We start from the raw sequence: 15,403 nt of genomic DNA on the forward strand, positions 1-15,403 counted from the left end.
CTGGTATGGGATAATTGAAGCAGCATCAAACTCAGAAAAGGGATGAGAAATTTAGATGAGAGAGTTAGAATATCCAGTCTCTTCATTAAGATTCCAGGACTGGATTGTAGTCCCCATTGGGGCCCCTGGGCAGAAGGGCCGGTTGGTACACTGCAGATACAGGAAAACTAACTTCATTATAGGCACTTGGGGTGATATATAATCAGTAGGCAAGTATTTGTTGAGTACTTGTTTTGAGCCAGGCTTTGGAAATACAGCGGTGAACATGACATATTTGGTCCTGGTCTTCATGAGTTTACAGTATAATAAATTCTTCACTGATATTCCTGGACTTTGGAAGTTGAGTTTGAGTTGAATTTGTTATATCTAGTTGGCTGGATTTGTGGGTCTGCAGTTAAACTTTGGTATTTGCATTGGAGAAATAGATTTTTTTTTAAGTTTTTTTAACTTTCTTTTTTTTTTTAGAGAGACAGAGACAGAGTGTGAGCATGGGGAGGGGCAGAAAGAGAGGGAGACACAGAATCTGAAGCAAGTTCCAGGCTGTCAGCACAGAGCTCAACGCGGGTCTTAAAGTCATGAACCGCAAGATCATGACCTGAACCAAAGTTGGTTGCTTAACTGACTGAGCCACCCAAGCACCTGAAATAGATTTCTGAATTAACATGAAAGAAAGAAAAGAAACTAATATTCATTGAGTTTCAATGTGCTCAAAATGACAGTAGGTTGCTTTCTTCCTGTAGTATGGCTTTCATTTTGTTCCTCACGAGACTTTGCAAGATAGGTATTAGTCCCTCCTTTTACAGAAAAATTTTGTTTAACTTGCCCATGGCCTCACAACTTGAAGTAGCAGAACTAGAATTTAATGGGGAATTATTTCACTTCAGAGCCCATCCATACTATGGAGACCTGATTACCTAAGAGTAGTTGAATCTCTCATAGAATGAGAAGGGAAAGAGAATTGATACTAGAGTACTTAGAATACCAGCATTTAAAAGTTGGAGGAAACATGGACTCTAAGAGAAGAGACTTGAAAGGTCAGAGGAAAGCTAGGGGAGCTTTATGAAGCTGTGTTAATGGAGAAGAGTTTCTGGGAGTTATTCTTACTGTCCAGACTGCCAAAGGGACAAGCAGGATGAGGTGGGAGGTTTTGTGTTTTGTTTTGTTTGTTTTGTTTTGTTTTGTTTTGAGGCTATTGTATTTGGTACCTAGGTTATTTGTGACATAGGCAGTAGTTTCTCTCGCTAATGGTGAGAGTTGAAGTCAGATTGCATAAAAGCTTATGGAGTGAATGAAAAAGGAAGGGAAGACCTTGAAATACCATCTTTTGAAGAAATTTGTGAGTGAAGGCAAGGTATTATATTAAGCAGATGACCTGCAAGGTTCTAAAAATAAGTTAGGAATTGAGTAAGACATGTATAGGTGAGAATAGGAGGTTTGAGAAAGTGGTGACGGTTTGATTGTATCAGCAACTGTACAAAGTTGCAAGCAATTATAACTGGAGTAAAGGCTTTTGTTATGTCTAGGCCCAGATCTGACTTTAACTCAGAACAACTGAAAACCAGTTGCTTCAGCATATCTGCACTTACTTATTAAATTTTGGACTGAGCGTTCAAACGCCAAAAATTGGAGGACCATTGAGAGCGATTTACAAGTATTTTGAAGTCAAGCAGTTAATGTAATTGTTTTAGATGCTGCATGGTAGCGCTGTATTCTCTGTTTCCTGGAATGGAAGTTGTTGAATCACTTGAATGATTGGTTTAGTCTCACAATTTATCATCTTAAATCTAGAGGTGATTTTTGATAACATACAATTGTTACTAATTTTGTATAATTTCCACTCTGCATATCACAGTTTACTTAAGTATTTTCCCATTTATACTAACATTTTTTGCTATTTATTATGTCAGGAACATCTTTGTACAAAGATCTTTCATTAATTTTAAAGCAAGTGTTTTCAGGCAAATGTGCTATTATATTTGTTGCTGCATAAAAATCTTGGAGTAATTGGGGGCGCCTGGGTGGCTCAGTCGGTTAAGCAGCCGGTTTCGGCTCAGGTCATGATGTCACAGTTCGTGGGTTCGAGCCCCGTGTCGGGCTCTGTGCTGACAGCTAGCTCAGAGCCTGGAGCCTGCTTCGGATTCTGTGTCTCCCTCTCTCTCTGACCCTCCCCTGCTCGCGCGCTCTCTGTCTCTCAAAAATAAATAAAATACATAAAAAAAATTTTTTTTAAATATCTTGGAGTAATTGTGATTTGTTTTATATTTTCAGATTGTAAGTGTGTAGATGGATGGATGGATGGATAGATAATGCATTTAACTTTATACTTTTCTTTCTCAGGAATTCTTTGTTGCTTTGCGTCTTGTGGCATGTGCCCAGAATGGATTGGAGGTTTCACTGAGCAGCTTGAACCTGGCTGTTCCTCCACCAAGATTTGTAAGAAATGATTTTAAATTTAAATTGTATTTAATTTTTAAAATGATACTGCATGACTTAAAAATTAAAGTTGCTTTATCAAAAAAAAAAATTCCCCCAGCTCCTATCACTCAGCTACTTGATTATCTTTCTTAATGGCTCCAGCTGTTATTATGTTTCCTTCTAGAGTTATTATATGTGTGTATAAGGAAATATAAATACCCACTTTCTCATTTTACAGTGATTGTAGCTTACAATTAATAAACGTGATTCTATACCTTTTTAAATAATATATTTTAGAGATCTTTACATAAAAGTATCTTCATTATATTTTAGAGCTGTATAGTACTTCTTGCTTCTATTTACCATAATTAACATACTGTGTAACAATAGTTTCAGGTGTACAGTATAGTGATGTAACATTCCATAAAACACCTGGTGCTCATCACAGCAAGTGCACTCCTTATTAGTCCCCATCACCTATTTTTTTTTTAATTAAAAAAAAAATGTTTATTTATTATTGAGAGGAAGAGAGAGAACATGAGCATGGGAGGGGCAGAGTGAGGGGGAGACACAGAATCCAAAGGAGGCTCCAGGCTCTGAGCTGTCAGCACAGAGCCCGACGTGGGGCTTGAACTCATAAACTGTGAGATCATGACCTGAGCCGAAGTTGGATGCTTAACTGGCTGAGCCACACAGGCGCCCCATTCCCCATCACCTATTTAACCCATTCCCCACACTTCTACCATAATTTAACTTCCTATTGATCGGCTTTTAGCTTGTTTCTAATCTTTTATTATAAAAAAATGCTACAATGAATAGTAACCTTGGATATACGTTATTTTACATGTGCACAAATATAGATGTGCATATTCTCAGAAGTGGAATTGCTGTTTCAGAAGTTTTTGCATTTGTGCAATTTTCACATATATTATCAACTTGGCTTCCATATTAGTTGTACTTGTTCACACTTGTACCATCAGTTGGTTGAGAGGTGACAAATGGAATGTAAAGTGTTTTAATTTGTCCATTTGGTTTTATGGAGTGAGTTTGAGTAGTTTTCCTCATACTTATGAGCCATTTACATTACCTTTATGTGAAATGTCTGTTTAAATGTTTTGCCTATTTTTTTTGGTTGTTAGTCTTTTTATTAACTGAATTCTACAGGAGATTTATATGTATGTGAGTGTGTGTGTGTATGTATATATATTTATATATAAATATATTTAAAAAAATATTTTTTTCTTTCCCAGTTTGTCATTTGTCTTTTGACATTGTGGTAATCTTTTTCCATAAAGAAGCCATTGTTTTTTATGTAAATGAGTTATTAGGCTTTAATTTTTTATGGTTTCTTTTTCACATTTATGTTAGTATTGATATACAGTATGAGTATGAATTCAAATTTGTGTTTCTTCAAGATGGCTACCTCACAGACCTAATACAGTTTATTGAATAACCAGTCTTTTCTTTACAGATTTGAAATGGCATCTCATGGGGCACTTGGGTGGCTTAGTTGGTGAAGCGTCCGACTCTTGATTTTGGCTCAGGTCATGGTCTCACAGTTCATGGGTTCAAGCCCCACATTGGGCTCTGCACTGGCAGGATGTGGAGCTTGCTTAGGATTCTGTCTCTCTCCCCCTCTCTCTGCTTCTCTTCTGCTCATGCTTTTTTGCTCTCAAAATAAATAAACTTAAAAAAAATTAAATGCAACCTCAGTCATGTGCTAAATTTTCATATGTATTTTGTTTTTTTCTGGATATTTTTGCTCTTACCTATTTATCTGTTTATCCATGTGCTTATCTCACATTATTTTAATTATCATATTTGGTAATTTGTTTCACATCTCATTGGGCTAGTTTCTCCCCCACTCCCTTTTTCAGAAGTTTCATGGCTCTTACTGGTTTTTAAATTTAATACTTTAAAAGTATTTGGTCTGAGTATTATGACCCTAACTTCAGTTTTGAGAATTTCTACACTTATAAGTTTAGGCATAGGATCAGAGGGTTAATTTAAGGATTTGTTATCTAACTATATTGTTATAAAAATGTTTCAAATATATCCATTTGTCTATATAAGGGGATAAATATAACAACTTGGGTGTGCTGCTCAAGGGTTCATGTACTTGTAACTTAAGAAATCTTAAGTTGGGTTCTTGTCCCAGTCTGTTTTCCTTAAATAGTATGGGGAAAAAGTCATCAGTTAACAGGGCCACAAATATTTTTGTCACAATTAGATATCTTTATCTTGATCTCAATTGTAAAAAGATTTATTCTCTAACACTTAAATATTTTAGTTAATGCTCTAATATTTATGTAGCTAATTCAGATAACTCCGTTTTTGTTTCATTTGTGCTTATTAGATTGAAGGTCTAATAGAGTCAATGTAAAATAGTGAAAATTGTGTTCTGTGTCCATTGAGTTCCAAATTTTGTATGAATGTCTTTAAATCCAAAGACCACTTTTTCTTCATTGTTTAGTTTTTTAATAATTTCTTTAAAATATTTATTTTTGAGAGAGAGAGACCGAGCATGTGTGGGAAAGGGGCAAAGAGAGAGGGGAGACACAGAATCAGAAGCAGGCTCCAGGCTCTGAGTTGTCAGCACAGAGCCTGATGTGAGGCTCGAACCCATAACTGTAAATCATGACCTGAGCTGAAGTTGGGTGCTCAATTGACTGAGCCACCCAGGCGCCCCTTTTTGTTGTTTATTGAAGTGAGGTTTTCATTCCTTCATGTGCTGTATTTTTCTTTTTAGCATGATACCAGTAGTCCTTTGCTAGTCAGTGGAGCCTCTGTAGCTGAGCTCCCATGGGCTGTAAAAGTAAGTAAACTTTATAACTACCCTTTCCTAACACAGCTTTGCTTCCTACCCATATAATCTTCTTCTATTTCCAAAATACATTGTAGTCTGCATTAGGCTCTCACTATTTACTGCAGAGGAAATACTAGTACTAGAAATCTTTTGAAGGATCTTACTGCTCTGTCAGTCATTTTGTGACAACTAATATGGCTTAATCTCGTTTCTTTTATAATGTAAATTTAAAAATGGTCATGTCATAATACTGTATTAACTAAAATATTTTATGAATAGGTTGTTTGCCCTACTGATATTATTTCCTGTTTGGAAATCTGGTTAAGTGGGTATTCTCTTTATGGCTCTAAAACAATTCTCTATGAAATCTTTTTCTGAAATGGGTATCTTGCAGTATAGCTCTTTGGAGACATCACACTAGTTATAGCTATCTTATCAGATTTTAAAAATTATAATTTTAAAATAATATTAGAATAAAGCACATCACATGGGCCCTTAATAAATATGTACAGTTTTGTCAGAAAGCCATTTGGTTTGTATGTCTGTGTATGCTTGTGTGTTATTAACTAATTTTAAAAATTGTAGGGATCTGGCTTTGATGGGACAAATCACAAACAATAGTTTATTATGTATACAAATAACTTTCTGGGATTTTAGGGAATGTGTTGTTATTGACAAAAAGAAACCTAGCTATGGGGAAAGAAAGGGGGAAACTTGATGTTTATTCCTATGGTGGTTATTTTGTTTTTAAAATCTGAGTTTGAAATGAGACTAATGCCATTTTGAGAAGGTCCTAGAATGTCAATCACTAGCTTGTGTGTTCTCATAAAAGGTACGTCCTCGCTGTGGGTTTAAGTGAGAGGGTTGGACTAGGTGCTCTTCCCAAAGCCCTTCCTGTCATTGAAATCTTTTGATGAAGCTAACAGTAAAAAAGCAAACATAGCATTTCAGCTGCAAAAGGAATAGAAGGGTATTGGACTCTTGAGTAACTTTTAAATTGTTATTTATAATAATATATTTTGATGAAAGTAAGGTGTTTTTAAAACAATTTTTAGGAATATGTGGTCTATTCTTTGAGGATTTGATTTGTTTTTTAATAGTAGTTTATTGTCAAATTGGTTTCTATATAACACCCAGTGCTTCTCTCCATAAGTGGCCCCCTCCTTGACCATCACCCCTTCCCTCCCATCCCCATTTGATTTTTTTTAACTGCAGTTAAATCCTTTTCACCACTATTTAACTTGTGATCTTTTTTATATTATAGTCTGAAGATAAGGCCAAATACGATGCAATTTTTGATAGTTTAAGCCCAGTGAATGGATTTCTTTCTGGTGATAAAGTGAAACCGGTGTTGCTCAACTCTAAGTTACCTGTGGATATCCTTGGAAGAGTAAGATATTATTAAATTCTAAATGTAATTTTTATGTATCTTACTTTTATATCTGCCAGGAACTCATTGTTAAAAATATATAGATCTTATTTTGAAGTTATGTTACACAGAATTTTTTCTGTTCTGACTTTATATATAAAATTATTGCCAGTTAATTTGTACAATAATGTGGTTACTCTCTAAAATATGAGTGCTTGAAATTAGTTATATATGTAAGCCCTTTGAGTAGGTCCTTATTGCTTTGTGCTGTGTGCTCTGACTGCCTAGTCCTTGTTCTAATTTCTGGAGACCATCAGTACTTTATATCTGTCACTTACTGCATGGCTGTATCATGGGACCTTGTCATTAGGAATAGTTTCATCTCTGAAGTCATTAATTCTCTCTGAATAGAACTTCCCATCTTTCTAAATCGTTTTAATAAATCCTTACAAGACTAATTCTTCGACTTCACAAGATCTTTAAATCTCAGAGTCCTTTACTTCCCCCATTTTTCAAGTTTATTTTTTTCCTCATCCAACTTGATCCACAGTGTCATGTTGGTATTTTTAGCTCCCTTTGCCATGTTTTCTAACCTTTGTTTTGACCTGGTAAAAATCCAACTTTATGTGAAGCTAATTATTTGCCTTCTCTGTGGTTGCAAATGGACTACTGAGAATCCAGTAAGATTGGTGTCATCATAATTTCATGATCACCAACTTCTGGTGGGCCTTCCTACTCTTGTACTGTTTCCATAGTGATTTCTGTCTATGCCTCTTTATATTTCACACCCCATCTACTCTCATTAAACTTCTAGCCATTTCTTTAATCCCTTGCTTAGTCAGAATGCATAGGATCAGGTCCTAGCTGCACCATTTTTTAGGTGTGTGACCTTGGGCAAATCATAAGAAAACTGTTTCTCAGTTTTTTAATCTTTAAAATGAGCATGGTTCTCTGTTTATAGGGTTGTTAGGATTAAATGTGAGAATGTATTTATTAAGCCCAGTACATGGTACATATTCTCTGATACTGACTGCCGTGATGCTGATGGTGGTAATGACTTACCACCACACCACCAGTAGGAGTACTAGTGGATCAGTGTTGTATATTGTATAGGTTAGGTGCTCAATAAATATTAATTTAAAAGCCATTTTCCAGTATTGTTTCTCACTAATCATTTCTCCACTGTGTGGTCAGTGTGAGATTTCTAAACTATAAATATAATCCTGTTATTTTTTGACTTGAAACTAACCTTTCAGTAGCTTCCCATTGCATTTAGGATAAAGTCCAGATTCCTTTCAAGGCACTTAGTGACCAGACACTTGCTTATCTCCACTCCTGTCTCTTACCAGTATACTCTATTTTCTTGCCCTGAGTAAAGTTTTGTTCAATGACTTAAATATCTTCTTTTCAAGGATTTAACAAAGTTTTATACCTGGTCTAAAATCTACCTGGTTAAATCTACTCTAGATTTAAACCAAATCTATTAGGGCCTTTTAGATTTTATTTTTCCTTTGTAAGCCCTGGAGATTAGCTGGTTATTAATTAATAATATTCATTGGATATTTATCTTAGTTTATCAGAGGTTCTGTAGTGTATGGAAAACACTCCACTGTAGTGATATAATAAAATGACATAAGCGAAATTTCTCCAAGAAATATATTTTTTAATGTTTAGATGAAACTCTTCTCTGCAATTATGTGTTTGGTGTTTACGGGTAGCACCTGAAATGAAAGAGCATTAATCTTTGTCAATTATTTTTAAGGTTTGGGAGTTGAGTGACATTGACCATGATGGAATGCTTGACAGAGATGAGTTTGCAGTTGTAAGTAAACTAATGTTCTTAAAATCTTAATCGCTTTCTCAAGTGAAAATTTCCTCATTATTTCCCTAAAATTGTTGGTATGAGTATTTTTACTTAGAGTTTATAGGTAGTCAATAAATATTTTGAAACAGATGGCTAATAGAAAATGGATGTTCTTACGATCTTCATTTTATTTGACTGTAAGTCATATGGATAATGTCTGTAGTGATGCTGAGTGGTATTAATCTTTTGTATCCCATCTTAACCAGACCTCTCGGTACCTCTCTGCTACGGAATTACTTTATTTTAAATATACCCCCAGATTTTCACATTTATTTTATTAAAGGAAAACATGGATAACACTATATAGTTTCACTTCATTTATAAAGGGAGAAAAAGTTTTGACATCTTATCTGAAGACATGTTATGCTTGGAAATTGGAAGTTGATTCCAAACAGAATTGTATTCACTTCTTCCTTAAAGGTTAGGTAGAACTCTGATGTGAGCTAATGCATAATAAATCTCTAATACCCTTTTTAATCTATTATTTGGAAATTAGGCTGTTCAGATTTTCTGTCTTTATTTTACTAAGAGATTGTCTATTTCTTTGACTTTTCAAACTCATTGTGAAGTTATTCTCTTAATTTCTTCTGGGATTTGTGCTACTTTGTCATTCCAAATCTTAGATATTTTTGCTCCTTTCCATCTTTCGTTTAATTGAATCTTATCTAGTTTATCAGTCATTTAAACAGAGCCATCTTTTAGATTTATTTATCCTTTCTATTATGTTTTGGCTTTTTCATTCTTTTTAGCTTTTATCTTAGTTCCTTCTTCCTAGTAGTTTCTTTTATCATCTTTAATATTAAAAAATTTAAATCATGTATTTTTCTCTTATGTACAGGTTTAACTGGCTTCCATAGATATACATACAAAGTATTCTCCTTTTTACTACTTTTTAGATAACTACTAGGCTTTTTTTGACAGTTGTGTTTAGGAATATGTTTCCTAATTTCAAAGTAATTAAGTTTGTTTGACTTTTAGTTCCCTTTGTATATACTTTTAGTTTGATTTGATTATGCCTAAAGAATGTGCTGTTTAAAATATCTACTTAAAAAAATTTCTTAAGGTTTTCTTTGTTGGCAAGTTCATGACCCATTTTTACATATGTTCCCTGGATATGTCAACATTTCTGGTCAGATGTTAGACCTCCATATTCATTATATCAGTTTTATTGATTATGTTTCACTTTCTCTTCAGACTTAGTTTTTTTGTCCTTTCATAAATTTTATTCTATTTATATCCCAAGAACCTGTTAAAATATGCAGAATAATTATTTTTACATTTGAAAAAATACAGAAATGAAAACTTAAAGTAACTTGAGTTGATGGTAATAGGTCCCTAGTCTTTTTTATTTTAATTTGGGTGATAGTTGGGAAGTGGCAGGGAATACCCCCTCGCAGTGATGACAGAAGTAATCCAGCTATATGTTAAGAGTTGAATCAATGTTTGTGTTATGTTTTGGGGAAACAGGATGGCATATTGAAGAGATTTGGCTGATGATGTATTTTGAAAGACTGTCAAACTACATATTAACTTTTCATAGTTTTTGTGTTAAGAATGTCGACACAAAATCTTTGCATTGGTAAGATGTGTAGAGGGAACTTTTTTCTTAAAAAGACAAAAATTAAAAAATTTAAAGAAGCATTTATGTAAGCATAGTTAAAATAGATGGAGAATATATTATCCTCATTTGATTAATGATAGTATGTGCTAAGGTAAGTGATTAAACATAGTTTATCTTATATTCCTTGAAGCCTTTTACTAGGCAACCTACTCTTTTCTTAAACTTTTATTGAAAGAATAATTTAAGGGGTACCTGGGTAGCTCAGTTGTTTAAGCATCTGACTTTGGCTCAGGTCATGATCTCATGTTGTATGAGTTTGAGCCCTGCATTGGGCTGTGCACTGACAGTGCGGAGCCTGCTTGGGATTCTCTCTCTCTCTCTCTCTCTCTCTCTCCCCCCCTCTCTGTCCCTCCCCTACTCATGCATGTACTCTCAAAATAAAGTTAAAAAAAAAAAAAAAAGAAAGAATAACTTAAGAATGAATGATGCATTTATAGGAAGTTACTACTTAAAAAAATAATAGATACCTATACACCTTCTCCTAGATTTACTAATTTTAACCATTTTGTACCTTTAATTTCTTTCTGTATTCATTCCTCAGAAATTCTTTCCAACTTTATTATTCTTAGTGCCTTTAACTTTGAATTCCAGCTCATGTGATATTTATACAGCCTCTCTTTTCTTTTTGTCTGGATTGCCATATATTTCTTATATTTAAAATGTATCTTAAAAACAGCACATTGCTGTGTTTCAGTTTTTACCTAATTTGACAGTTTTTGTCTTTTAAGATAATGATGCAGATATTGATTTTATTCCCCCTACCTTATTTATTTTACATAATTATTTTCTCTTTTTTCTGTTCCTTATTGCTGGTTATCAAGTAGTGATTCATTTGATTTCCCTTCTTATTAAATTCGAAATTATGTTATAATGTCCATTCCATTAATGGCTAATAACACCTACCCCTGTACTTACAATACTTATTTCTCTAGTTCAAAATAAAGTAACCCTCACTCCAATAAAACAAGTCCTTTAGATTATTTTCACTTCTTTCTTCTTAACCTCCTAACCCCAGAAGATTTTAGAAAATTTTTTAAAATTCTAGATTTTACTCAGTTATTTGGTTCTTTTGGTTCTTGGATTTTTCTTGTAATTTTGTCAATAGTCTCACTAGCATTCTTTTGGCAGACTTTGCCTGATAAATCTTTTCCCCATCTTTTTACTTTATAAATGGAGCAACATAGTCTGTACTTTTTTTTTTTACTCCTCAGAATCTGTAACTTTTTTAAAAAATTGAAATAATGCAGTGTTGTATTAGTTTAAGGTGTACAATATAATGATTCAACAATTCTATACATTACTCAGTGCTCACCACAATAAGTATAGTTACCATCTGTTACCAAACATTATTATAATCTTATTGACTATGTTCCCAGTGCTGTGCTTTTCATCTCTGTGACTTAATTTATTTTACAACTGGAAGTTTGTACTTCTTTTTTTTTTATTTTTATGTTTTTAATTTTTTTTTTTTTTTTTTTTTTGAGAGAGAGATGGAGACAGACAGTGTGAGCAGGGGAGGGTCAGAGAGAGAGAGAGACATACACAGAATCTGAAGACAGCTTCAGGCTCTGAGCTAGCTGTCAGCACAGAGCCTGATGTGGGGCTCGAACCCACGTACTGCGAGATCATGCCCTGAGCTGAAGCTGGACACTCAACCAACTGAGCCACCCAGGCACCCCTGGAAGTTTGTACTTCTTAATCTCCTTTATCTGTTTGATAACGGGATTCTGTCTCATGCCGCACTTCCCTTCTGGCAACCATCAGTTTGTTCTCTGTATTTAAGAATCTGTTTTCTTGTTTGATTGTCTCTGTTTGTTCCTTTGTTTCTTAGATTACACCAATGAGTGAGATCATATGGTATTTGTCTTTCTCTGTCTGACTTATTTCACTTAGCATTATTTTCTCTAGGTCTATTCATATTGTTGCAGATGGCAATATCTCACTGTTTTTATAGCTGAGTAATCAATATTCCTGTGTGTGTGTGTACCACATCACATCTCTTTATTCATCTACTGATGGACACTTGTAGATATCTTTGCCATTGTAGATAATGCTGCAGTAAACATAGGGGTTGCATGTATCTTTTTGAATTAGAGTTTTTGTTTCCTTTGAATAAATACCCAGTAGTGAAATTACTAGATCATATGGTATTTCTATTTTTAATTATTTGAGGACACTGCATACTATTTTCCACAGTGGTTGCACTGATTTACATTCCCACTAGTAGTGCACAAGGATTCCTTTTTCTCCACATCCTGGTTCTGGCTAGTTTGACAGCTGTAAGGTGATATGTCATTGTGGTTTTGATTTGCATTTCCCTTACATCTCCTTTAGTATGTAATTGTTTCTCTGTCTTGCCTTGTTTTTCTATGACTTTGGTTATAGGGACGTCTGGGTGGCTCACTTGGTTAAGTTTCCTTCTCTTGATTTCAGCTCAGGTCATGATCTCATGGTTCATGGGATCGAGTCTCACATTGGGCTGTGCACTGGCAGCATGGAGCCTCTTTGGGATTTTCCCCCAATCTCCACTCATTTTGCCCCTCCTCTGCTCATGCTCTCTCTCAATCTCTCTCAAAATAAGTAAACATAAAAAAAAAAAAATAGCTCTAGCGAGGTATCCCGTAGAATGTCTACCATTCTAGGGTATGGGGTTTTGGAAAGAATACCACAGATGTGAAATGTCTTTCTCATCACATTTATCAGGGGGTGCTGGATGTGCACATGCTAATACAGGTGATGGTAAATCACTTGGTAAAGTTGGTATTTGCCAGGTTTCTTCACTATAAAGTTACTTTTTCTCCTTTTCCTACTCTGTTTTTGGAGAGGCAGACTCATCCTTTTTATTTTATGTTGTCTTCATATCTTCCTATTGGTTTTTACATTCTTAGAAGGCTTTACATTTTTCTGTCAAGTAAGTGGTCTAAATTTTTGTCAGTAGCATTTGCTGGGTCCTCATTACATGAAGAGTTTTTGGCACTTTGAGGTTTATTAATTGTACTTGTCTGTATTAATACGTTCACATTGTACTGAAATTGACTTGTTACATGTTTGCTGCTTCTATTGGATGGTAAATGTGAAAGATCTCGTTTTTGTATTTCTAGTGCCTAGCACAGTGCCTGGTGGCTAGAAATTCTCACTAAATATTTTGTTGAATTAAAATGATGAAGAGGGACGCCTGGGTGGCTCAGTCGGTTAAGCGTCTGACTTCAGCTCAGGTCATGATCTCACGGTTCGTGGGTTCAAGCCCCACTTCAGGCTCTTTACTGACTGCTAGCTCAGAGTCTGGAGACTGTCTTCAGATCCTGTGACTCCTTCTCTCTCTGACCCTCCCCTGCTCACGCTCTCTCTCTCTCTCTCTCTCTCTCTCTCTCTCTCTCTCAAAAATGAATAAAAACATTAAAAAATGATGAAGAAAACTTGTGTTATTTGGAATACACAATAAATGCCTGATATTTTCATCCCAGAATTCTATTTTAAGAAATTAAAACTTGGCAGTTAAAGTGATTTGAGTAGACAAATGAGCTTAAGATACTCCTAAAATACTGGTTCTCAAAGTATGGTCTCCCATCAGCAAAATCAACATTACCAAAGAAATTATTAGAAATGTCTATTCTTGGGGCGCCTGGGTGGCTCAGTCGGATAAGCGTCTGGCTTCAGCTCAGCTCATGATCTCACAGTTCATGGGGCTCAAGCACTGCGTTGGGCTCTGTGCTGACAGCTGGCTTAGAGCCTGGAGCCTGCTTCAGATTCTGTATCTCCCTCTCTCTCTGACCCTCCCCTGCTCACGCTGTCTCTCAAAAATAAATAAGAAACATTAAAAATGAAAAAAAAAAAAAAAAAAAGAAATGTCGATTCTCAGGCCTTACCCCAAAACAACTGTATCATAATCTCTGGGGCAGGGCCGAAGAAGCCCTACCAGGGATCCTGATGGCCACTAAAATTTGAGAAATATTTCTTAAAAGCACAGGGGAAAAAAGGCAAAGAAAGTGAGCAGCTACTGGTAATTGACTACAACAGTAAAACTAAATCCCCTCTTCCTGGTTATCACTGAGAAAGCTTAGGCTTGTTTTTGCCAGATTCTTCCCTCGTCCTTCCTTCCTTCCTTCCTTCCTTCCTTCCTTCTTGTGAGTATGGCGCATCATTTGATTTAGTTGCTGGATTTGTTTCAATGGCAGTCTTTGATTAGGATAAAGTACAATATAATAACAAAAATCGCAAGTTATCATTATACTGTTAACTTTTTCTGTTTTATTTGGTAGAAGAATTTTGGTTTCAGTTTTGTGAGGGAAACTATTTTCAAGGCAACATGAAATTAATGATACTTTTTTTTAACTTTCAAAAAATGTGTTGTCTGTTGGCAGCAGATAGCTGACATAGCTTTTTTGCTTCTAGTGTCTACTTTTTCCAGGAAATGACTCCCATCTGCAGCCAGAGGAATGCTGACCTTTAATGTGCATGTTAGTCACTTCTTTTAGCTCAGTGCCAATTTAATAATATTACATACACATTTCATGAATTTGGTTGAAAGTATGTGCTAGCCAGGTTGTTTTCACTCTGGAGTTTCAAGCTTTTGAAAATAATGAAGTTTGTGTGTTTCTAAAAACTAAATTGAATTCTTAAAGTTGACTAGTGAATGGGGAGAGGAGAGCTCTTGGTTTGGGTCAAACGGTTAAATGTGGCTCCAGGACAAAGAGCATCAGCATCCTTGGCAAATTCTTAGAAATGTAAAATATTGGGCCCAACCCAGACTTAATGACTGTAGAATTCTGGGAGTGGAGCCTGGAAATCTGTGCTTTATACAGTCATGCGGGTAATTCTGATACCTTCTACAATTTAGGTCCCAAAGGGTGAAAGGTTAGTTTTATCCCCTGCAGAGGACAGCATGGTATTATAAAATTACATGTGTGTTCCTACTGCAGCTGATCAAATCTGGGGAAAACAGGAGCTTTTGTAGCCAGACCTTGCTTTGAACCCTATACTGTCACTTCTTAAAAAATATCAGACAAGTTGCTTAGCATCTCTGAGCTTCAGTTTCTTCATATGCAAAATATTAGTAATCACAAATCATGGATCCATGTTATTTTATGTTCAATAAATACTAATTTGAAAGCCCCATAAAACTTAGAATTGGAAGCAAACTTCTTTTGGGGGAAAATGTCATTTTCAGTGGAAACAAAATAATTAACAAGTAGTTAAGCTTCCTTCCAGTTGCTCTTGAAATCTTTTTGGAGGTTCCAAGTTGTTTTGAGTAATTTCATATGCTTGAAGACTGTCATGGAAACTTTATTTTTTGGAAGTCTTGAAGGTGTCTTGAATTCTTTAAAATGA

At 35.1% G+C, this 15,403-nt stretch overlaps 1 protein-coding gene across 3 annotated transcripts in view; it reads left to right on the forward strand.

Moving 5' to 3' along the window:
* Window positions 1–15,403, forward strand: part of EPS15 (epidermal growth factor receptor pathway substrate 15) — a 134,244-nt gene that overhangs the window by 38,053 nt on the left and 80,788 nt on the right. For all 3 annotated transcript variants that reach the window (XM_029949217.1, XM_029949220.1, XM_029949218.1), the window contains exons 5-8: window positions 2,338–2,433; window positions 5,165–5,230; window positions 6,486–6,611; window positions 8,353–8,412. In XM_029949217.1, coding sequence (XP_029805077.1) covers window positions 2,338–2,433; window positions 5,165–5,230; window positions 6,486–6,611; window positions 8,353–8,412 — 348 coding nt within the window. The remainder of the gene's footprint in view (window positions 1–2,337; window positions 2,434–5,164; window positions 5,231–6,485; window positions 6,612–8,352; window positions 8,413–15,403) is intronic.

This window comes from Suricata suricatta, chromosome 8 (assembly GCF_006229205.1).
Source record: "Suricata suricatta isolate VVHF042 chromosome 8, meerkat_22Aug2017_6uvM2_HiC, whole genome shotgun sequence".
NCBI lineage: Eukaryota > Metazoa > Chordata > Mammalia > Carnivora > Herpestidae > Suricata > Suricata suricatta.